Raw genomic sequence first — 25,614 nt, forward strand, 5'->3', positions numbered from 1 at the left:
TCAGCAGCTCCCTGAGACAGACAGCACCTGCACACAGCGGACCAAAAGTGGCTCCCTAAGACATAAACAGGAATTGCAATGATCGGTTCAAGAGATGATCCATGAGACACAGACATTGACTGCAAGGACTGGACCAAGAGGCAAAGACACTGCTTGCACCAAATGGAGGAAGATAAGGATAGGACCAGTGCAAGAATACATTCAATAACCTAAGAAGCAACATGGCAACACCAGAACCCAGTGGTCCTACAACAGGAAGACCTGAACATCCTAACACAGAAGAAGGAGAAGAAAATGACCGTAAGTATTACTTTATGAAGAGGACATGAAAAATTCCCTTAAATAGAGAAAAAGACAAAAAATTGGAACAAATGAAAAATTTCTTTAAAAAAAGCCAAGAAAACCAAGAAAAAACAGTCAAACTGGTGAAGCAAACAGTTCACAGTTTTGAAAGACTTGGAAACTGAAAGAGAGGCAATAAAGAAAACACAAACCGAGGGAATTCTGAAAATGGAAAATTTGGGTAAACAATCAGAAACTACAGATGCAAGCACAACCAATAGAATACAAGAGATGGAAGAGAGAATCTCTGGTGTTGAAGATACGATAATAGATTCATCAGTCAAAGAAATATTAAATCCAACCAATTCTTAACACAAAATATCCAGGAAATCTGGGACAACATGAAAAGACCAAACCTAAATAATAGGGGTAGAAGAAAGGGAAGAACAAACTCTCAAAGACAAAGAAAATAAATTCAACAAAATCATAGAAGAAAACTTTCCCAACATAAAGAAGGATATCCCTATAAATGTATAAGAAGCTTACAGAACACAAAACAGACTGAACCAAAAAAAGTTCCCTTGCCATGTAATAATCAAAACACTAAACATATAGAATAAAGAAAGAATATTAAGAGCAGCAAAGGAAAAAGGCCAAGTAACATATAAAGGCAGACCTATCAGAATTACACATGACTTCTCAATGGAAACCATGAAAGCCAGAAGGTCCTGGACAGATGGGCTACAGACACTAAGAGACCACGGATGCAACCAGACTGCTATGCCCGGCAAAGTTTTCAATCACCATTGATGGAGAAAACAAGATATTCCATGACAAACCAGATTTAAACAATATCTACAAATCCAGCCCTACAGAAAGTACTAGAAGAAAAACTCCAACCCAAGAAAGTTGGCTGGTCCCACAAAAACACAGGCAGCAGATAACCTCACACCAGCAAACCCCAAAGAATAGAAACACATAAACACTGCCACCAAAAAATAACAGAAATTAACAATCACTGATCATTAATATCTCTTAACATTAATGGATTCAATTCACCTATAAAAAGACACAGGTGTTAACAGAATGGATACAAAAATAGGATCCATCCTTTTTGTGCATACAAGAAACACATCTCAACTTCAAAGATAGACATTAAATCAGAGTGAAGGGTTGGAAAAAGATTTTCCAATCAAATGAACCTAAGAAACAAGCTGGGTAGCTATCCTAATATCTAACAAAATAGACTACAAACTAAAATCAATCAAAAGAGAAGGACACTTAATACTCATCACAGGAAAAATCTATCAAGATAAGTCTCAATCCTGAACACTTATGCCCCAAATATAAGAGTACCCACATATGTAAAAGGAACATTGTTAAAGCTTAAACTACACATCAATCCCCACACACTAATAGAAGGAGACTTCAATAACCCACTCTCACCAATGGACAGGTCAGCTAGACAGAAACTCAACAGAGGAATAAGAGAGCTAACAGATGTCATGAATCAAATGGACTTAACTGACATCTATAGAACATTCCACCCAAACACAAAAGAATATACCTTCTTCTCAGCAGCTCATGGAACTTTCTCTAAAATTGATCACGTACTTAGTAACAAAGAAGACCTCAACAGATATAAAAAACTGGACTAACCCCATGTTTCTTATTGGATCACTTAAAGTTAGAATTCAATAACAACACTAATTGAAAAAAGCCTATAAACTCATGGAAATTGAACCGTACTCAGTTGAATCACCTCTGGGTCAAGAAAAAAAAATAAAGAAATTAAAGCCTTTCTAGAAGTCAATGAAAATAAATGCACAACATAACTGAACCTATGGGACACTATGAAAGCAGTGCTATGAGGGAACATACATAAATAAGGTGGAGAAATCTCACACTGGCAACTTATGAGCACACCTGAAAGCTCAAAAAAGGACAAAAAGAAGCAGGGTCATCCAGAAGGAATAGATAACAGAAAATAATCAAATGGTGGGCTGAAATCAATAAAATAGAACAAAGAAAACAATACAAAGAATCAATGAAACAAAGAGCTGATTCTTTGAAAAAAAAAATCAACAAGATAGACAAACCCTTATCCAAACGAATAAAATGGCAGACAGAAAACATCCAAATTGGGCTGGAGAGATGGCTTAGAGGTTAAGAGCACTGGCTGCTCTTCCAGAAGACCTGAGTTCAATTCCCAGCAACCACATGGTGGCTGGCTCACAACTATCTATAATGAGATCTGGTGCCCTCTTCTGGTGTGTGTATACATAATAAATAAATCTTTAAAAAACCCCAAAACATCCAAATTGACAAAATCAGAAATGGAAAGGGGGACATAACAACAGACACTGAGAAAATTCAGAGAATCACTAGGTTATACAACAAAAACCTGTACTCAACAAAAGTGGAAAATGTAAAAGAAATGGACAATTTTCTAGATAGGTACCACACACCAAAATTAAGACCAGATAAACAATTTTAGTAGACCTATAACTCCTAAGGAAATAGAAGCAGTAATCAAAAGTCTTCCCCCTCAAAAAAAAAAAAAAAAAGCCCAGGGCCCGATAGTTTCAGCATAGAATTCTATCAGAACTTCAAAGTAGAGCTAATACCTATACTCCTCAAATTATTTTACATAATACAAACAGAAGGAACATTGCCAAACTCTTCTATCAGGCTATAGCTACTCTGATACCCAAACCACACAAGGAATCAACTAAAAAAGAGAATTACAGACCAATCTCCCTCATGAACATTGATGTAGAAATACTTAATACAATACTGGCAAACTGAATCCAAAAACACATCAAAAAAGTCATCCACCATGGTTAAGTTGGCTTCATCCCAGAGATGCAAGGATGGCTCAACATACAAAAATCTGTGAATGTAATCCACTATATAAATAAAATGAAAAAAAATCATATGATCATCTCATTAGATGCTGAAAAAGCATTCAATAAACCCAACATCCCTTCATGATAAAGGTCTTGGAGAGATCAGGGATAAAAGGAACATAATTAAAAATAATAAAAGCAAAACACAGCAAGCTGACAGTCAACATCAAACTAAATGGAGAGAAACTCAAAGTGATCCCTCTAAGGAACAAGACAAGACTTTCACTCACTCTATTCAACATAGTACTTGAAGTTCTAGCTAGAGCCATAGGACAACAAAAGGAGATCAAGGGGATACAAACTGGAAAGGAAGAAATCAAACTTTTGCTATTTGGAGATGAAATGATAGTATATATAAGTAATCCCAACAATTCTACCAGGCAACCCCTACAGCTGATAAACTTTTTCAGGATATAAGGTCAGCTAAAAAAATCAGTAACCTTCCTATATAAAAATGATAAAGTGGCTGAGAAAGAAATGAGAGAAACATCACCATTTACAATAGCCACAAATAACATAAAATATCTTGGGGTAATGCTAACCAAAGAAGTGAAAGACCTATATGACAAAAACTTTAAATCTCTGAAGAAAGAAACTGAAGAAGATATCAGAAAAATGGGAAGATGTCCCATACTCTTGAATAGGTAAGATCAACATAATAAAAATGGCAATCCTACTAAAAGCAATCTACAGATTCAATGCAATCTCCAACAATATCACAACATCATTCTTCACAGACCTTGAAAGAACAATACTCAACTTCATATGGAAAAACATACCAAAAAATAAAACAGGATAACTAAAACAATCCTGTACAATAAAGAAACTTCTGGAGGCATCACCATTTCTGGCATCCAGCTCTATTATAGAGCTACAGTAATTAAAACAGCTTGAAATTGGCCTAAAAAAGCAGACAGGTTGACCAATGAAATCAAGCTGAAGATCCTGATGTTAATTCACACATGTATGATTTTTGACAAAGAAGCTAAAATTATACAATGGAAAAAAGAAAGCATCTTTAACAAATGATGCTTGCATAACTGGCTATTGACATGTAGAAGAATGCAAGATGATCTATATCTATCCCCATGCACAAAACTAAAGTGTAAATGGATCAAAAATCTCAATATAAATCCAGACACACCAAAACTCATTGAAGAGAAAATAAGAAGTAGCTTTAAATGCATGGGTACAGGAGACCATTTCCTAAATATAACACCAATAGCACAGATACTGAGAGCAACAATAAATAAATGGGACCTCCTGAAACAGAAGTTTCTACAAAGCAAAGGACACAGTCAATAGGACAAAAAGACAGCCTATTGGATAGGAAAAGGTCTTCACAAACCCCGCATCTCCAAAAATATATAAAGAACTCAAGAAAGTGGACATCAAAATACCAAATAATCCAATTCAAAAATGGGGTATAGATCTAAATAGAGAATTCTCAACAGAAGAATCTCAAAAGTCTGAAAGACACCCAAGGAACTGCTCAACATCCTAAGGAATCAAGGAAACACAAATCGAAATGTCTCTGAGATACCATCATCTCACACCAGTCAGAATGGCTAAGATCAAAAACACCAATGATGACTCATGCTGGAGAGGATGCTGAGTAAGGGAAGCACTCCTCCATTGCAGATGGAAGTGCTACTTGTACAGCTACTTTGGAAATCAGTATGGTGGTTTCTCAGAAAACTGGGAATCAACCTATCTCAGGACTCTTCAGCATATACCCAAAGTATGCTCAATCATGCTACAAGGACATTTGCTCAAATATGTTCATAGCAGCATTATTCATAATAGCCAGAACTTGGAAACAACCTAGATGCTTCTTAACTGAAGAATGGATAAAAAAAATGCGGTAGCAGCATTATTCGTAATAGCCAGAACTTGGAAACAACCTAGATGCTTCTCAACTGAAGAATGAATAAAAAAAATGTGGTACACTTACACAATGGAAGACTACTCAGCAGTAAAAAAAAATGACATCTTGAAATTTGCATTAAATGGATGGAACTAGGGAAAAAAAAAACATCCTGAGTAAGGTAATCCAGACCCAGAAAGACAAACACCATATGTACTCATTCATAAGTGTATATCAGATGTAAAGCAAAGGATAACCAGCCTATTGTTCATGACCCCAGAGAAGCTGGGTAACAAGAAGAACCCTAAGAGAAACATACATGGATCTCACTGGGAATGGGAGATAGAAAAGATCTGAGAAAATTGGAAGAGTGGGGGGTGAAGAGAGCAGAAGGGGAGGAGGAGGGTCGAAGGGGAGGGAAAAGGAGAACAGGAGAGAATAGTTGAAATGAGGGAGAACAAGGAAAGAGATGTCTTGATTGATGGAGGCATTATGGGGCTAGCAAGAAACCTGGCATTAGAGAAATTCCCAGGAATTCACAAAAATGACCTCAGCCAAGACCCTAAGCAATACTGGAGAGGGTGCTTGAACTGACCTTCCCCTGTAGTCAGATTGATGACTACCTTAATTGGCATCATAGAACCTTCATCCAGCAACTGATAGAAACAGAAGCAGAGATCCATAGCAAAGCACTGGGCTGAGCTTTTAAAGTCCAGTTGAAGAAGACAGAGGAACAATAATATGAGCAAAAGGGTCAAGAACATGATGGGGAATACCCACAGAAATAGCTTACTTGAGCTAATTGGAGCTCATTGACTGTGGACTGATAGCAGGGGGAACCAGCATAGGATCAAACTAGGCCCTCTGAATGTGGGTGATAGTTATATGGCTGGGGCAGACAGTGGGGCCACTAGCAGTGGGACCAGGATTTATCCCTATTGCATGAACTGGCTTTTTGGAGCTCATTTTCTTTGGAGGGATACCTTGCTCAGCCTAGATATAGTGGGGAGGGCTTTGGTCCTGCCTCAAAGTGATGTGCTAAACTTTATTGACTTCCCATGGGAAGCCTTACCCTCTCTGAAAAGTAGATGGGTATGGTGTGTGTATGGGGAAATTGAGGGAGCAGGATGAGAGGAGGGAGTGGGAACTGGTTTGGTATGTAAAATGAGAAAATATTAATAAATTAATAAAAATTCAATAAAAAGACCTACTAAGTGTGATACAGTCACTACTCAGCCAAGTACTTAGAAGGCTGAGACAGGCCAGGAACTCAAGGCCAGTCTTTCAGGGAGAGGGAAGAGGAAGAGATCTGTCCAAAGCCTCACGTCCTGAGTTTGATGCTCAAGACACACATGTGGGAGAAGAGATCTGGAAACTATCCTCTGGCCTCCACATGCCCAGTTTGGCTCCTGTATATATCCTACCTCAATCTATCCATCAATCAATCAATCTAAAAAAAACTAGGAAGAAAGGGAGGGAGATGAGGAGGAAGGAAGGAAGAACAAAACAGAAAGAGATGTGACAGCACATGTCTACAATACTAGCCCTTGGGGGATAGAGATAGGAAGATGGCATTCAAGGTCATCTTCAACCACATCACAACTTTAAGGGCAGTCTAGAAAGGAAAAAGAAACTGCGCTAGCATTTACATACCAATTTGATAATAACTAGTACCTTTTTGCAAGTTGGTGATTAAATATACACATATACATTACTTAAAAATTTAATATTGAATATTCATTGAAGACAAAATAAACAAGAGTTTTACACACTTTACCTTTAACTGTTACTGGTACATAAAATGCATTTTTATGTATTGAGTTTGTATCCTGACAACCTTGCTGAATTAGCCTTTTTATCCTAATAATGTATCTCTAGCTGAGTATGGTGGTGCATATATTTAATTCCAGGAACAGGTGGATCTGAATTCGAGGACAGCTTGTCTACAGAAAGAGTTCTAGGACACATAGAAACTGTCTTAAAATACCAACCAATTAATAAACAACAACAACAACAAAATAAAAAAACTTCTAGATTTTCAGTTTTCTACATACTTATAACTGTAGTATAGTGGGGATTAGTCCAGTTTTGATTTATCCTTTCTAATCATTACTTTACTTTTTCCAGTTATAAAACTTTAAACTATAAAAAAACAGTTTTGTAATTTAAAGTTTTTAGGGAGGAAAGACTGTGGGAGCCAGAGGGGATGGAGGATCCTAGGAGAACACGGCCCACTGAACCAGCTAAGAGGGCTCAGACGGGCACACAGAGAGTGAGGCAGCAAACAGGGGTCTTGCAAGAGTCTGCACCCAGCCCTCTGAGCATGTGTTATGACTGTTAACTTGGTGGTGTTCATGGGACTTCTAACAGTGGGAGTGGGTGGCTCTTTTTCCTGCTCTTGGGACTCTTTCCTCCTGTTGGATTGTACAGTGTCAGTGTGAGGGCATTGTCTTGTCTTACTGTATCTTGTTTTGTCGTGTTTGGCTGTTGTCTCTTGGAGGCCTGCTCTTTTCTGGAGGGAAAAATAGATATGTGGATTGGAGGAGAGGGGAGACTGTCAGGAGCTGGAAACAGTGGAGGGAGGGGAAACAGGATGCACTGTATATGGTACATTTATACAATGGACAATACTACTCAGTGGTAAAAAAATAATGTCATATTGAAATTTGCAAGCAAATGGATGGATCTAGAAAAAAACATACAGAGTGATGTAATTCAGACTCAGAAAGACGAATATAATATGTACTCACTCATAAGTGGCTTTTAGACATAAAGAAAAGAAAAGCCAGCCTACAATCCACAATCCCAGAGAACCTAGACAACAAAGAGGACTCTAAGAGAGACATGCATGGATCTAAATAGGAAGGAGAAAAAGACAAAATCTCCTGAGTAAGTTGGGAGTGTGGGGGTCATGGAAGAGGGTAGAAGGGGAGAGGGGAGGAAGAAAGGGGAGCACAATAAAAACAGTAAAAAAGAAGAATCTGTTTTCAGTAAAAATTAAAATTAGAACATAAAACCTTAAACTATTAACAAAGTGTGGTTGTATATAGTTATTATTTGTTTTCTGGTCAGTTAGAATTATACACCTAAAAGTTAGAGATTATAATCTTTGGAAAGAAACTGGATGATAGATATTTATGCATAGCAATGTGCTTTAATACTCACTGCAGAAAGACCAAGGCCTAAACATGGTATGTGCTAAGAAATACGATCTACAAGAGGGGAAAGTGATGCCTGAAGGAGTCCTTTACAGAGGAAGCACCAATATTTTCTTTTTTTTTCAATATTTTCTTTAAAAGAAAATAGGATATCCTGTGCTGCTATGTGACCTTTCTCTTTCTCTTCTGGTCCTGAGGGTGCTGCACTCATATGCACACACACAACACAGACACACACACACACACAAGCAGCAAGCATATATGCCTAAGTTTGAGAACCACATCCCACACAAACAGTCCTGAAAATTGCACAGAGATGAAATAAAAACTACCTCCTACAGAGATATGAACCGAATGGGGTTGACTGAAAAGGAACATGAGTTGTTTTGTTTTGCTTTGTTTTTGCCAGGAAGCATAGGAATGGCCTGAAGAAGATGCAGGCAGACAATGTGAAGGCAAGGAGAACATGTGCAGAAGCTATTTAAGTCCATGGAAAGGCCAAGATGTCAGAGCATCCATACTGTAAGGTCCAATGACTTGCTTTCCTCGCCAACCCCAAGTGAATTCATAGGTACATGGCCAAGGGCCTTGTCAACAAAAGGCCAAGGCCTAATCCAGCTCCTGCTATGGCTCTAGCTCTAGATCAGTCCCCCACAGATACCCATACACTGTAAAAGTCCCATGATAAAGGCTCTATCTGCCAATGAGAAGACATTTGCACTGTTCTGCCTTCTTACCCCTACCCCCAGTCTGCACATGGCTGGTATTCTGTGCTATACTTACAAATAAAGTGTTACAGGTTAGATATAAAGAGTTCTCTGAAAGGCTCATGAATGGATGCTCCTTCCCCAGCTGATGGTGTTATTCAGACAGCAATAGAGTCTAACTTGTTTCTTATCTTCAAAGGCAAAATATGCTCACTGTGAAAAATGTGCAATATTCAATTTCAATACACAGAAATACAGTATCCAGGAATAATTATTAGAGAATGATTTGGAATTTTGGGAACAGCTTTTATTTGGATTTTAAACCTGTATTTTATCCATGCAAAAGAAAAGAATGTACTTACACTATAGTCAATAATAGTTCCCACTTTATTTCACAGCTTCATTTGATCCAAGTGTAACTGCTTCAAGTTTTATGACTGCAGAAGGGATACCTAACTTATTTAAGAGTGCAAATATCTTGTAAGCTGAAATTACAAGAAAGTAAATTAAAAAAAAAAGAACTTCATTAAAAGTGGGTTCTGCCAGAGGGGTAGGCACAGAGTAAGGGACTAGAGGGAACAGCTAGATCTTGTTAGGAAAGGGAACAAGAATAGATAATTATGGATGTGGTGGCTGAAATGGGGGGGAGGGGAGAGGGGCTGTGGAAGGGAACATGGGGAGAGTCGGATAAAGTGTAGTATGGAAACCTAATAGAGTAAAAACTTCCTAAAATATATATCATTTATTGAAGGTGTTCTAAATTAAATCAATACATAATGAGGGAGAGTCCCAACTGGCCAACTCCTGTGGCCAAATGAAGTTTCCAGTACTGGGATTGGGTTGTTGGTGAAAGGGGCCCCACAGGAATCCCCAAACAACCCAGGCTGTTGCCAAGACTATAGGCTGCTCTCCACAAACTGACAGCAAGGCCCCACTGTTGAAGACAACACCTACACAGCTCACTGAACATGGGGATGTAGAACTTATTTCCACATAGAGCCTTTAACCCCCTATATTCCAGCATCTTTAGTACAGGAAGGTGCTCTGCACATTACCAAGGACAAGTGTAAACACCAGCAGAGCCCCAAACGCTTTGACCTACAGTGATGTCCTACCTGCAAGATATTGCAGGGCATCACAGTGCGGCTACCAAACTCAGGCTGCTTCTCACTCCATATGTCATGTGGCTGCTGTCCTTACCCCATCCTTTGCAGAACAGAACGAAGCCCGGGATCACATCTTGAGAATTTCTAAGCTTTAGGAGCTGGAAAATGACTCACAGGTTGAGAGAACCTGCTACTCTTGTACAGGGTTCAATTCAGTTCCCGGGACCTATCACAGTAACTCACAACAACTGCAACTCCGGTTCGAGGGGATCTGACACCCTCTTCTAGACACCAGGTATGCAGGTGTATTTGTCTGAGATGGAGTCTTATTCTTTAACTCAGGCTGCCCTCATACTCATAGATCCTCCTGTTGCAGCCTCTGGAGCACTGAGATTACAGGTGTGAGTCACTCTAGAGCACTGGGATTACAGGGGTGAGTCACTCTGGAGCACTGGGATTGCAGGGGTGAGTGAGTCTTTATGCCCGAAACAGTCTTTCTTTCTTTCTTTTTCTTTTTCTTTTTTTTTTTTTCCTGAGAGAGGGTCTTATGTAGTTCAGGTCACCCTGCATCTCACCTTGAAGCTGAGGATGACCTTGACTCACTCTCCGGACTTAACCTCCAACTGCTGGTTTCTAGTGTTGCCCTATCTTGTTTTGTGTGGCATTGGTGATCAAACCTAGGGTTTTGTTCATTCTAGTCAAGCACTCTCTCAACTGAGGTACTTCCCCAACCCCACTATAATTCCTTTTCATGGGAGTATTTTTATTAGGATATATCAGTTGTACAAAACAGTACTAACATTTATACATATGCATATGTAGACATATTTTACCTCATCCTTTACCCGCTCTGGCCTCTTCCTTCTAGTCCTGTTTGCTCTTCCCATTATTTTGTATCTTTTAAATGGAAGTTTTACTTCTATATGAAATTTTAGAAGGAGAATACTAATTAATTCATCAATATTTTGTATACTTTTAACAAACTACCTTAGTAAAAATGTAAAAATATGATTAAAATATGCCCAGCTAAGTTTCTATATCTACCAGTGAATAACTATATTAAATATTCACTTTTTAGCTGTGTCTCATATATACAGAAGCTGACAACCAGGAAAGAGGGAACCATTTGCTATCCCAATGCATGCCTTCCTGCTATTTTGCTTGTCCTTGGATGGTGAATTGTAGCAAAATTAAGATCAGAAAAATTATTTACTTGCTAGGACTTTTGGTAGAGATGTTTGATAGAGGAGATGGAAATCAGTGACTAAAGTAAAGTTTCCTAAATATTTGAGACATATTTAACTATGATAATTTCTACATACTCATTAGAAAATGCACAATTAACTGCATATACTTGTGCTGAGGACTTAGAAATAGTGTACACAGCTGAACTGAGAGACTTAATGATTAAGATCTATTTCTGGCTCCTCTATCAATATGCTTGCAATTCTGGGAAAGCTATTTAACTTTGAGTTGTCTTTATTTCTCTATTCTTAAAGGCAGAATGAATACTGTTTAACATACAGAGTGTGCAGACCTCGCAGAGGTAAGCTACTGAACTTGTCGTATGATACACAGCAAAAGAGCACAGGGCCAACCTTACAGAGAATCATCAAAACCACAACATTCACTCAGAAAAACAGGGGAAATGCATAACTGCTATGTGTTCATTAAGCAAGAAAGCACAAAAATCAAGCTAGTAAAAAGAAATCAGAAGTCACCAATAATTCGATCGGCCATTAACAACTTGACACTTGTCCTTTCAGGCATTTCTCATAAATATGTACTCAATTTTTGTTGACAAAACACACAACTTTAATAATTGTAAAGTAAATTGTATTTCAACACTAATTCATTTTTAAAAGTTTCCATAATGAGAGTTCTGGATTTGATAATCATTCAACTCTCCCACTTATAAAAAGATAAATTATGAAAAAAAATATAAAATATAGTAATTTGGTAGTCTCAGAGAGCTATCCAAAGTAAGTAGAATGGAAGAGTGAAAAAGCCTTCAAAGACAGGCTCTGCAAGGAAGTCAGGACCACAAGGGGTGCACCCACCCACTGAGACAGTGGGGCTGATCTAACGGGAACTCAACAAGGCCAGCTGGACTGTGACTGAAAAAGCATGGGATAAAACCGGACTCTCTGAACATGGCGAACAATGAGGGCTGATGAGAAGCCAAGGACAATGGCATGGGGTTTTGATCCTACTTCATGTTCTGGCTTTGTGGGAGCCTAGCCGGTTTGGATGTTCACCTTCCTAGACATGGACGGAGGGGGGAGGACATTGGACTTTCCACAAGGCAGGGAACCCTGACTGCTCTTTGAACTGGAGAGGGATGGGGAGAGGAGTGAGGGGAGGGGGAGAAGGGTGGGAGGAGGGGGAGGGAAATGGGACACAGAAGAGAGCAATTTACAAATAGACACAATGAAAATATAGCACACCAGAGAGGAGGCACAAAAAAGCCAAAGCACCCAACAGGACCACCAAAGCTAACTACCAAGCCAGCTACAGTGCAGACCATAGCTCACTCAGGAAGCTGAGGCAGGAGGCATCTGGGGGTAGCACACACACCTTTAATCCCAGGACGTGGGAGGGGAGAATAGGCAAATCACTATGAGTTTGAGGACAGCCTGGTCTACATAGGGAGTTCCAGGCAAGCATACATAAGTTAAAAAGAAAAAAGGAGAAAGAACAAATTATTGACTGGAAAAATAGCAAAGGTATACATATAATGGTAGACATAACAACCATATCAAAATTACAAGATTAAATGTGCTAGGAATTGAAATTAAATTTAAATATACTAACAACTGTAATTAAAATTATTAATAAAAAAGACTACAATGAACATGGGCGAAGAGTTAAGCAACCAAGTGGAAGGAATGCGTGTAAATCATTCACAGGCATGTGAATGAACAGTGCGAAGACACAGGAGCTCAGGTACAACCAATGTCCATGGGTGACACACAAGCATGTCAGATGGTGTAATTAATTTTTAAAATCACTTGTCAGATATTTGAAAAGTAAAGAAGAAACACAGACCATCCTATGACTGCATTCTCACTGCTATTTACTGCCCTCAGCAAATGCTTAGAGAAGAGCACGCATAAAAGCACGCAGAGCAGCTTTATCCGCAGCAACCCCAACCTGAATAGAGTTCTAAGGCCCATCGACATGAAAATGGGCGAATTGTGGGAAATTTGCCAAGTGAGCACTACTTAACAGTTACAGAGCAATGAATATGATGGCTACTGTCAGCGGTCAGCTTGACAAACCTTAGAGCAGTGGCTCTCAACCTTCCTATTGCTGTGACCTGATTTGGAGACCCCAATTATAAAATTATTTTTGTTGCTACTTCATAATTATAACTAAATTACAGTTATGAATCATTATGTAAATATTTTTGGAGATGAGGTTTGTCAGGGGGGTCGTGACCCACAGGTTGAGAACCACTGCTAAAAGATTACCTAGGAGATGGACCTTTGAGCGTGCCTGTGGGATCCTTTTGATTAGATTAACTGACATGAGAAGGTTCATTGTAAGCATGTGTGAGATCATTCCTTAGGCAGGAGGGTCCTGCACCTCATGAAATGGAGAAAGCACACACAGCAACATGCAATCCATTTCTCTCTCGGTACTGATTGTGGCTGTAGTGTAAACGTGTGTTTCAAGCTCCTGATGCTTCGGTCTTGCTGTCTTGATGAACTGTATGTTGAACTATGACCAAAACAAACTATTTTCCCCATAAGTTGTTTTTGCGGAGTGTTTTATTACAGCAAGAGGGAAGAAACCAAGACAGAGAACTACTTAATAGTTTGCATGGATCTTGAATTCATCCTATTAGGTGATGGAAGCCAAACCCAGAATACAGGCTTTGTATGTTATTTATACGGAATCAAACATGGAAAAGAAAAGAAAAAAGAAGAACTATGGTGATAAAATTTAGAACAAAGATTGTGGAGTAGGGTGCGGACTGGAGCAGGGAAGACTCACTAGAAGGAACTAAAATATCTGGGTGGCCGGCAGCTCGCAGCTCACCACTTTCTGATTTTAGCTGCAAGGGGGTCTCTGAGCAGAAGAATATGGTGGGCAATTAGGGTTGGCGACTACAAAAGGAATGAGATAGTCTGCTGTGAACCAAATCCAAGATGTATTCCTTCCAAGATACATTATCAAGAGAGAGGCTATCATTTACTATAAAATATGCCAATACCAACAAATTATCAAGAGAGAGGCTATCATATACTATAAAATATGCCAATACCAACAAATGACCAGTTCTCAACCTAGGAACACAAGAAGAATAAGAAAATAAACACACAAACAGTTAAAAGAATTCAAGAAGGCAAGATGATCAGGAAACGAACTGGACAGAACTACAGAGGAAATGAGAAACCCTAGAGTCAGAGAGAAAAACCACTGGGCAGTCTCAGTAACAAATTCGAGCAAGCACAAGAAAAAAAAAATCACAGAGCTTGAAGAAAGGTCTTTTGTTAGTGTGAAATAGAAAGAACAAAAGAGAAGTAGAAAACCACAAGGAGAAAATGAAAGAGCTTTGGGATACCCTTAAAAAGCCAAATGTTCAGATCAGTGGAAAATCTGGGGGAGAAGAGCTACAGGTCGAAGGCACAAAAAACATTCTCAAGTAAAAGAATAGCTTTATAATAATTTTCCAATCTTAGAAATAAAGACATTGAGTTACAAGACACATTTAGAACCTTAAATACATATGACAATAGAAGTATATAACCATGACATATTATAATCAGGTTAGAAAAAGTAAAAGAAAGAACATTAGAATCTGCAAGAGAGAAATACTAAGTAACATGTAAAGGCAAATACATTACATAAATGGCAGATTTCTCAGAAAAAATTCTTTAGAAGGGCACAGAATGATATACTTTGGGTCCAGAATGAACATAACTACCAACCAAGATTTCTGTACCAACCAACATGGCTGTCCCTTCACAGTTGAAGGAGAAGCAAAGATCTTCAATGATAAAGATAAATCGAAGGAATGCAGGAACACTAGACCAGAATTACAAAAGGTGCTTAGGGGAATCCTATACCCAGAAGAGAAAGAACTCAGCACATACCATCATTAAACATGCGAATAAATCAACTAGAAAAATAGAAAAGCTAAGGAAGAATAACAAAAAAGTGCAACTAATACAGCATATCATGAAATTTACAAGCTAAATAGGAAGAAATAAGCAAAATATATTCTAAAGTACTTGAGGATAATAGGAATAAAATATAAATTTATATACTAAGTGAAGGAACAACATCTAATTTTATAAAAACAAAAACACTGCCAGATGTAAAAAGGAGATGTGGGCCTCAATTTATTAGACTTTTAATAGCAAGAATAACATTCAACCACTGGAGAAAACACCACAACATTCACTGAACGCACAAGGGACTTCAAGCAGCCAAGGAAACCTGAGCAAAACCATACTGGAGCCAAAATAAGAGACAAGGAAAACACCTCAGGATTTCAGTGCAGGTGGATTTCCTAGGTAAGACTTCAAGTACAGAGAACAAGAATTGCCACCTGGAATTACACCCAGGGTCTACCCAGCGAAGTGGCTGGGCCTCATGCTGTCACATCCCCTACCCAATGAGAAGGCTGTGATGGTTTGGAGGAGAATGGCCTCCATAGGCTCCCAGCTGCGATCTGTTGGGGAAAGACTAAGAGGCGTGACCTTATTGGAGGAGGTGTGTTAATTAATTCATGTTAATATTCTTGATGTTTATTATAATGGCAATTACAATGAGTTTCTCTGGGAAATGCGTGCCAAGCAGGCACTCAGCCTGGGTTTGATCCTAAGCACTCCATAAAATTCCAATTCCAGGACTCAGAAGGTGGAGGCAGGAGGATTAGAAGTTCAAGATCATCCTCAGCTACATGAGCTGGATGCTAGACTGGACTACATAAGAGCCCAGTCTACATAAAATAAAAAAGGGAAAATACACGCTGAAAGATTTTATTGTTACAGCAACAGTGTTGGGAGTGGAAACCTAACGGGAAGTGGTTAGGTCATCGTGGTTCTTCATCAATGGATAAAAGCCAATTAGAAAAGGAGCTGTGCCATGAATTCAAACACTGGCTTTCTCTTGGTCTCTTTTGCCCTACAGAAAAAGGGTAAAAAAAAAATCATCTTAACACATGCTTGCCCCTCAGTCTTTAACTTTCTGGCCTCCAGATCCAGGGGATGGTAAATTTTTCTTCATCATAATCTATTTAGCACAAAAGGCACTATGCATAGGTATACATACTTTTTGAAGCCTAACAAGTTGAAAATTGAAAACCTGATATTTTGTCACATGTAAAATTTATACCTAAAATATAAGAATAATCTAGATGAAAAATTAAAATTTATATTTTATTTTAATTTATTTTGTTATATAATATATGATAGATAAAATTATATACTAATCATGTTATATAATTATACTATATATACTAATCATATTTTATATATACTATATACTAGTGCTTTATACTAATTATATTTATAAGTACATTATAAAATATAGTATAGTTATTTTAAATTATAATTTATTACAACTTCTTAAATACAGTAAGGTATCTTATTTCAGATATGTATAAAATAAGAGTCAGTTAATATTAGTGAATAAGTTTACATTATTGATTTAGGACAGTCTTTTTCATAATTTTCTTCATTTCTTTTCTTTTTCTTAATTTTTTAAATTAATTAATTAATTTATTTATTAAAGATTTCTGTCTCTTCCCTGCCACCGCCTCCCATTGCCCTCTCCCTCCCCCAATCATGTCCCCCTCCCTCATCAGCCCTAAGAGCAATCAGGGTTCCCTGACCTGTGGGAAGTCCAAGGACCACCCACCTCCATCCAGGTCTAGTAAGGTGAGCATCCAAACTGCCTAGGCTCCCACAAAGCCAGTACGTACAGTAGGATCAAAAAACCCATTGCCATTGTTCTTGAGTTCTCAGTAGTCCTCATTGTCTGCTATGTTCAGCAAGACCGGTTTTATTCCAGGCTTTTTCAGACCCAGGCCAGCTGGCCTTGGTGAGTTCCCGATAGAACATCCCCATTAAAAATTAGTTTTTTGAGAATTTTTCTTTTTTTCTTTTTTCTTTTCTTTTCTTTTTTTGAGACAGGGTTTTCCCCAACCCTGCACCTGTAGTTTAAATATGCTGTTGTTGAAAGAGCAGAAACCATGTGGCAACCTTGAAAGCGCCATTTACTTTTGTCCAAGTTCCTGCTAAGAACATCACTACCCAAATTTGCTCTTATGTGCACTGTCTTAAAGCGGATCCTCATGTTTTCTAGATTGTAATTTAGTAAGTGGTTATGGCACATGCTAGACAGGACTCGCGTGTCTCTGGATTGTAAGCTGGACTTCTGTTATTTATAGCGCAGCAGTGACTGTACTCAGTGTCTCCAGAACCTTAATGTGAGGGGCTCAGTCAGGGTCTCGTTAGTTGCTATAGTCTTATGCACTCATTGCCTAGCACAAGTATCAAAACAACAGCATTGAAGCACCTAGTTTAAGGTACATAAATTACATATTTTTAAGGTTCTTCCATAATATAGTGAATTATGAGAAACATTATGGTAGTCTGCCCCGAATCCTATAATTTAGTTATAATTCACTATTACACTTCACGTGTTTACAGACCATTGCTATAAAATACTAACAAGGTAAAGAAGGCTAACTATTTTATGGTACTTTGGTGAATTCTCTGTCTCAGTGTGTTCATTTCTATTTCTGGGATAATACACAATCCATATGACTTGTTTTTTTCTTTTTTCCCTCTAGAAACATTGACTCTAAAAAGCTGAGGATTAACAAGAAGATGCTATCACTGACTTCAAAGAGTCTATGGAGGAACAAGGCATCAAGCAAAGAATTTAACAAATATCAGCTTATTTCTGAGCAAATGCCATGGGGTGCCTTCTTTGGTGTGTAGTGTGCAGAAGTTAGCCTTCCAGACGAGTCTGCCTGCTTGTGCTCTTTAAGCAAGGTCAATCTTGCCAGCCTTCATTGAATTTTCTATTTCGATTGTAAGGAAACTTAAATGTTCCAATGTTAATGTGATTGTTTTATTATAGGCTGATGGACAATTAATTTTGAAACTTGAACTAGTTTCTAATTTAATAAAAATGGTTATGACATCTGTCTATCATATTTCTTAAAGCCTAACCAGAGGAAAGGCCACAGGGAGAGGACTTGGTTACAGACGCCCTATCACAAGGTCTTCTTAAAGTTTTATTTACAGTTGTGTTCTAAAACTTGAGTTCTTCTATATACCCAGTTTTGTATAAAGCAGCATAAAATTTTTATACCAGTTTCAACTTGGAGTTATCTTTAAAGCCTGTGATGATGTCTAAAATGAGGATTTCAATCACCTTCAGCTCCACAACAGAAACAAGAACCGATTAAAATTTCATAGAAATACCACAGAACATGCTATGTAAAAAAGCCCAATTTCACCATCTTTTAAATTCTACAGTACTTTAATGGTGCCTCTAATAGTGCCTAACACTTGGAAGGATTCCACTGTTTGGCTCCTACAAAGTGGTTTTTCGACAGCAAATGTGTAGGAACCAGGATCTCTACTGAAACTTGAATCTGAGCCATCTAGACATGATGATGTTGCCCAAATGTGAAGTGGTTTCCATTGGCAATACCATAATATCTTCTCACTGAAGCATGAAGCTGAGTTTGGGGGATATTTAGCTACCAAAGAAGCAGACATTATCTAAGTCTTCATCAGATGGGAACAAATTGAAAAAGACTTGCTGGCATTTATTCATTAGAGAATGAAAAAACTAAGATGCCAAATAAAGTTAACAGCTCCAGGGAGAAACTGGAACTTATGTTCTGAAGGCTTCATCATCACTACCCTGTTCACTGACGCCAATAAATGTGTACTGAGTTCTTGAGTTCTCACCATATGCAAAACACAACGACAGGGGTTTTACTAATAATGATCCAGAAATATGAGTCTAGCCTTTTTATCCAAATGTAAGCACTTGCCCCATTTGTTAACCTAACTTCTTGTTTCTGTGATACTAAAAACTTCTTACTCTTCTTTCCAAACCACCTTAAGTTTCCTCTTGCCTGGCTGTAATTCCACATAAATAGCATAGGTTTTGAAGATAGTAGATTTTCAATAAATATGTATGAACTGAAGGAACAGAACACAACAGTCTGACATCTAATGTAGATAGGAAAGAGGCTATGTCCTGCTGTCAGACACCTCTATTGTAAACCCTGCACATTAATCAACACAGTGCCTATCAACACAGTGTCGGACATATACCAGGTATTTAAACATTAATCAAAATATGCAAATAATTTTATAGAAAACATTTATTTAGCATTCACCATGCTTTTAAAGTTCCATTAAATTACTTTATTTGTGTACATATTTATTGTGGTAGTTTGAATGATATAGGGCCCCGATAGGCTCATGCATTTGAATGTTTAGTCCCTAGAGGGTGAAACAGTTTTGGGAAGAATTAGAAGGTATAGCCTTGTTGGAGAAAGTGTGTCCTTGCAGGTAGGCTCTGGGGTCTCAAAAGTCCATTCCCAGCCCAGTCCCCCACCCCTCTGCCTCGATATGGCAGTCCAGGGATTAAATCCTCAGCTACTGCTCCAGTGCCACGCCTGCCTGCCTGCCTGAAGCAGGCCACAGCAGAGCCAGAACGATGAGTAGGACAAAGGATGCTCTTGTTTTATAGGCTTAAGAGTTTATGAGACAAGAAAGCAACTCTGGCTATGATAACATGGATGAGTCTGTTAGCAATACAGAGATAATATGATAGAGCTACAGAGTATACAGGGACATAAGACAAGAGCATACACACAGTAGAACTTTGGACTTCTTTGAGAAAAATCACATTTAAATAAAAGTAGTAGTTGGGAACCCTGAACCAGGAATAACAGGTTGAGAGGCAGGTGTCAGTCTCAATGCTTTCTTAACAGCAGCTCCTTCTTGGGATGCTAACTTGCTGCCAGACCTACTTCAGGACAAAAAGGGGTGAACCCCACTAATGGCTGAATGAGCCTGGGACAGGACTGGGTTGATACAGCCAATTCTGGCCTGTCACAAATGGTCTTCAGAAAATGGATGAAAATAAACTATTTTCTAAGAATTCAAATAGAAGAAACTAAGAAATATTTGGGGTATTGAAGCTGAATGGTCATGAGTGAAGTTAGAGATACCCAGGGATCCATGCTTTGCCAGAAACTTCTGCAGAAAAAGAACTAAGAAAGCAGAAGGTGCTGGCCAGTAGCGAGCAAAACTCAAGAAAATACCATGTATTCCATGAGCGGAAGAGCTGTCTTTGGTAGAGTACTATTAATTTTGATGACTTTCCAATCACAAGATGATGACTACACTCATGGCAACCCGGGCTTTCTTCACATGAGAGCAACATTAGAAGGTCTAAATGGCTTCAATTGCAACTTCACTGCAGAATCCAGGTTTTAGCACTTTCTGTGGGAATTCTTTAGGAGATAAATTACACATTTACAGTGATATGTAAGAGTTGAGCTAGCTGTGCACATTTCTATTCTTTTTAGGGAAAAAGACTCAATTAAAACAGGTCATCCCATATTGGATAAAAGTAAACTAAAAAGGAGAGACTGTATTGAGTTCAGCTACCAGGGTAAATAAATTACTACACACAGAAACAAATCTGTTCACTACTTTTAAATGTCTTTAATTGTCATAATTATAGCAAGCTTATCTCAACACAGATGTATGGGATACAGTCTTAGGAAAATTGCCACAACTGTTGATACTTACACTCAAATGTTATATTTGTATGTTATATACCAGATACATACAGACAAAATATATTTAAATACACCTACACACGTAACTAAAAGTCTTTAGTAAGATACCAATTATACCAACAGAGTAAGCCAGTAAACAGAGCTGACACGTTAAGCCAATAGACAGAATGATGACCTCTTCGCATTTCTTGGCATGTCTGAGCAGCGCTGAGATGATGATTCCCCTGTCACCCTGCTGCTTCCTCCTGTGACTCATTAGTGCTGATCATTTCCATAGACAGCATCGTCTGCTCCCCGACAACTTCATCCCCTCCATGTGTGTGTGTGCCCATGACAGTGGAGGTCAGAAGTTCTGCAGGAACAATCTTAATTTTTGGGAAAGGGTCTGTTATTGGGACCTGAGGATTGCTGATGAAGCTAGGCTAGCTGGCCAGAGAACCCCAGGATTCTACCTTTCTTTACCCACCCAGTGCTGGGATTACAAACAAACACCACCATACTTTGCTTTTTATATGTATACTTGGGATCCAATTCAGGTAACTGTGCCTATGTGACAATGACTTAACTGAGTGAGTGAGCCATCTTCACAGCCTGGTAAGTTCTGTCTCATGTTTTCCCACACTGTTCTGCACAGTTCCTACGACAATCCTGGAGAAGGTACGTAAGGTTAGAAGGATGGATCTATTCCTCCTGGTAAGTTCCGTCTCATGTTTTCCCACACTGCTGTGCACAGTTCATACGACACTCCTGGAGAAGGTACGTAAGGTTAGAAGGATGGATCTACTCCTCCTAGCTCTGGATGCGATCATCAGGTTCAGGTTTGTGGTGAGGGCTGTATGTTTACAAAAACCATCAACACTGTATCTTCACAAGCGATGACGTGGAGGAAGAGGGATGTACTTCCATCAGTGCCTTTCATAAAGCATCTGATCTTACATACCAGGGCTTTACTCTCATGAGTCAATCACCCCTGCCTATTGTCTTACTTTTTAATATAGCCCCTGGCAACACCTGACTTTGGAGGGTAAGCATTTAAGCCAACCTATACTGTCTGTCAGCCAATTCCTTTTATTTTCCATAACTCTCTTCTCCTAGAAGCAAAAAATATAAAAATTGCAGTCAGTCACCAGGCAAGACTTCCAGTGGAAGGACTGAGACACCTACCCAGCCACATAACCATCAACCTACAGTTTGTCCTGCCTATGGGATGTGCTGGGTTAAGGGTAGTATATACTTTGGGGTATATATCCAAAGGATGCTCAATTGTGCTACAGGACATGTGCTCAACTATGTTCATAGCAGCATTGCTTAACATAGCCAGAACCTGGAAACAACCTAAATGCCCCTCGACCAAAGAATGAATAAGGAAAATGCGCTACATTTACACAATGGAGTACTAAACAGCAGAAAAAAAAATAATGACATCTTGAATTTTTTAGGAAAATGGATGGAGCTAGAAAACATTATTTTGAGTGAGGTAACCCAGACACAGAAAGACAATTATCATATGTACTGACTCATAAGTGGTTTTTAAACATAAAGCAGAGAAAAACAGCCTACAAACCACAATCCCTGAGAACTTAGACAACAATGAGGACACCAAGAGAGACTTACATAGATGTAATCTATATGGGAAGTAGAAAAAGACAAGATATCCTGAGTAAATTGGGAGCGTGGGGACCTTGGGGGAGGCTTAAAGGGAAGAGGGGAGAGGCAGGGAGGGGAGCAGAGAAAAATGTAGAGCTCAATAAAAATCAATTAAAAAAAAAGGAGGGGAAAATTTACAATTAGCTATAATAACTAGAGAACTAATGTAATCTATTAGAACAATACAGGCCACTATTTACTCTTGTCCACGTGGGTGACTTCCAGAGAACACAAGCTGAGTCACAATGACAGATTTTGGGGCGTGTTTGTTACCCAATTTCCTTGTGTTCTCAGGTACTGTTTCTTATCCCCAAACAGCACTTATATCTATCTTGATTAATAAGAACTACGTCACTAAGACAGGAGCAACAATCAGGTTTGAAAAAATAAAGTACAATGTATACAAAAGAGAAGACAAACAGAGGACAGGGTCCGGATGGCAGAAGGATGAAGACATCAGGGTGAACACCCAGAGAACCCAAAGCAGCCTTAACTTTGAGAATGGAGCGACCAGGTACACAGCTCAATTATCACAGAGCATTTTCCGTGTTAGAGTTTATTTTACACAGAAAACTGCAAATAAATAATGATAAGCCTTCATAGCATGTCTGATAATCTGTGACAATGATTCCACCACTGTCATTGTGGCCACCGGAGAAACCTGCACGTCCTGCGCCTTGACCTATGCAGCCTGTTATCTGCATGTGTACTCTCCACAGGCCATGCAATAAAGGCCAAATGACAATTTACACATGAATCAACTCTCTGTAGCACGGGCACCAGAGGCATGTCTTTTCTCTGGACAGAGAGCAAGGCAGTCAGGCCCCAAGCCTGTCTCACTAAAAATCATACCCGTGAAACGGTGATTTGCTGGGAAGTGGCAGGTCAGAAGAGGGGAGCTGTGGTGAGTGCCGATAAAATGGCAGCCACAAAGGTCTAGATGAGCAGAGTGAAAACAGGCCTGGCAACAACAACCAGTCTTTATCCAACTCCGAACAGGTAGTGTCAGACAAACCGAACCGGAGATACAATCCCGATAGAAGATCGCACAAGATACCCAGGCAGGGCCTTTGAAGGCTTCGGCCTTGCTGCTCACACATGCAGGCCCACACACGCTTTTTTTCCAGAAGGTATTCAGAACACAGGCATTTCACACACATGGCATCTGGAGGAAACTGCCCGCTTTGATGATGAGAAATCAGTCCTGACAGTATAAAACTAAACAGGTTTGTTCTTGAGAAACAGGGCACACCTCTCACACTTGGAGAGGGGGAATGGATAAGCCACATTTTTTTTTTTCAAAATCAGAGCTTCTTGGTAGTTAGTTAAACATTAAACATTTATCAAAATATGACAACACATACAGTTGTAGTCATTCTTAGAGAACAAGGATGCTGGCTCATTTCACAAAAGAAGACCCATTACTAACTTAATATTAAGACGTCATTCCACTGCAGCCTCTGGCCCAGTGACAGGTAACCAAGTCAGCAAAATTAGCATTTGTCCTTTCTTACGGCTTCATAGCCACATGCAGGCCACGTTTCCCCACCTCATGACACATCTGCTTCTTACTCACCTAACAGTCCCTGGCCGCCTTCCCATTTCTCCAAACTCACCAGAAACTTCTGCCACAAAGCCCCAGTTTTGGTGTAGTAACTAGACATACAAGATTGTTGGTAAGAACTGCTATGTATGTGGACTCCCAACATTCAACAACACACCATGATCTTAAAAATAAATTTTATTCATGAGTTGTAAATATAAGAAATGTATAATTTGTGGTTCATAAACGGAAATTGAAATTTTTATTCATTTGGAGTCCAGAGCGGAATCTGTAAATTTCAGATCACAATTCAGACTGAAGAAATGCCAAAACTAAGAGTTAGAGGATTTACGTCTTAGCAGTTCTGGGTGGTGAGTTGTATACATCAGAGTTCTGGCAGTAAACAGGTTTCTCTACACTTGATTATTTCTGTGTATTTTCTATATGATGAGTTTTCTCTTTCAGCTGCTTCTCTGGTCTCTCCTTGTCTTTTTAATTTCCCCTCTTTAAACTGTAGCCTCTTCCACCTCACGTCTCTTCTCCAGCATTATTCAGCCACTGCGCAGTTTAGTAGTCTCAGGAATCAGAATTGGCATTTTCCTTCAGCTGGAAGGTCCTAAGCACAGGACTCTTACTTCACCACAGCACCTTGCATTACCAGGATCCTGCTAGCGTTCAGACTAGCTTTGCACATGACCTTTGCCCTTCTTTTTTTAAATTGATTTTTATTGACCTCTACATTTTTCTCTGCTCTCCTCCCTGCCTCTCCCTTTCCCCCTTCAAACCTCCCCCAAGTTCCCCATGCTCCCAATTTACTCAGGAGATTTTTTTTTTCTACTTCCCACGTAGATTACATCTATGTATGTCTCTCTTAAGGTCCTCATTGTTGTCTAGGTTCTCTGGGATTGTGATTTGTGGGCTGATTTTCTTTGCTTTATGTTTAAAAACCATTTATGAGTCAGTACATATGATAATTGTCTTTCCATGTCTGGGTTACCTCACTCAAAATAATGTTTTCTAGCTCCATCCATTTTCCTGAAAAATTCAAGATGTTATTTTTTTTCTGCTGTGTAGTACTCCACTGTGTAAATGTACCACATTTTCCTTATCCATTCTTCGGTCGAGGGGCATTTAGGTTGTTTCCAGGTTCTGGCTATGACAAACAATACTGCTATGAACATAGTTGAGTACATGTCCTTGTGGCACAATTGAGCATCCTTTGGATGACCTCTGTCCTTCTTAAGAATTCCTGACGAATATCTTCCATATCACCATAGAACCTTCATCTGGTGATGGATGGAGATAGAGACAGAGACCCACACTGGAGCACTGGACTGAGCTCCCAAGGTCCCAATGAGGAGCGGATGGAGGGAGAACATGAGCAAGGATGTCAGGACCACGAGGGGTGCACCCACCCACTGAGACAGTGGGGCTGATCTATTGGGAGCTCACCAAGGCCAGCTGGACTGTGACTGAAAAAGCATGGGATAAAACCGGACTCTCTGATCATGGCGAACAATGAGGGCTGATGAGAAGCCAAGGACAATGGCATGGGGTTTTGATCCTACTTCATGTTCTGGCTTTGTGGGAGCCTAGC

General features: G+C 39.2%; 1 protein-coding gene across 8 annotated transcripts in view; it reads right to left on the reverse strand.

The window, feature by feature from the left end:
- Positions 1-25,614, reverse strand: part of Arb2a (ARB2 cotranscriptional regulator A) — a 430,019-nt gene that overhangs the window by 15,215 nt on the left and 389,190 nt on the right. Inside the window, exon 11 of one of the 8 annotated variants that reach the window (XM_050122193.1) lies at positions 20,736-21,918. The exons of the other annotated variants lie outside the window; for them this stretch is intronic. Coding sequence (XP_049978150.1) covers positions 21,896-21,918 — 23 coding nt within the window. The 3' untranslated portion in view covers positions 20,736-21,895. Of the gene's footprint in view, positions 1-20,735; positions 21,919-25,614 lie in introns of those variants that run through there. 8 annotated transcript variants of the gene reach the window in all.

This window comes from Alexandromys fortis, unplaced genomic scaffold (genome assembly GCF_014885135.2).
Source record: "Alexandromys fortis isolate MF-2015 unplaced genomic scaffold, M_Fortis_MF-2015_v1.1 scaffold_163, whole genome shotgun sequence".
NCBI lineage: Eukaryota > Metazoa > Chordata > Mammalia > Rodentia > Cricetidae > Alexandromys > Alexandromys fortis.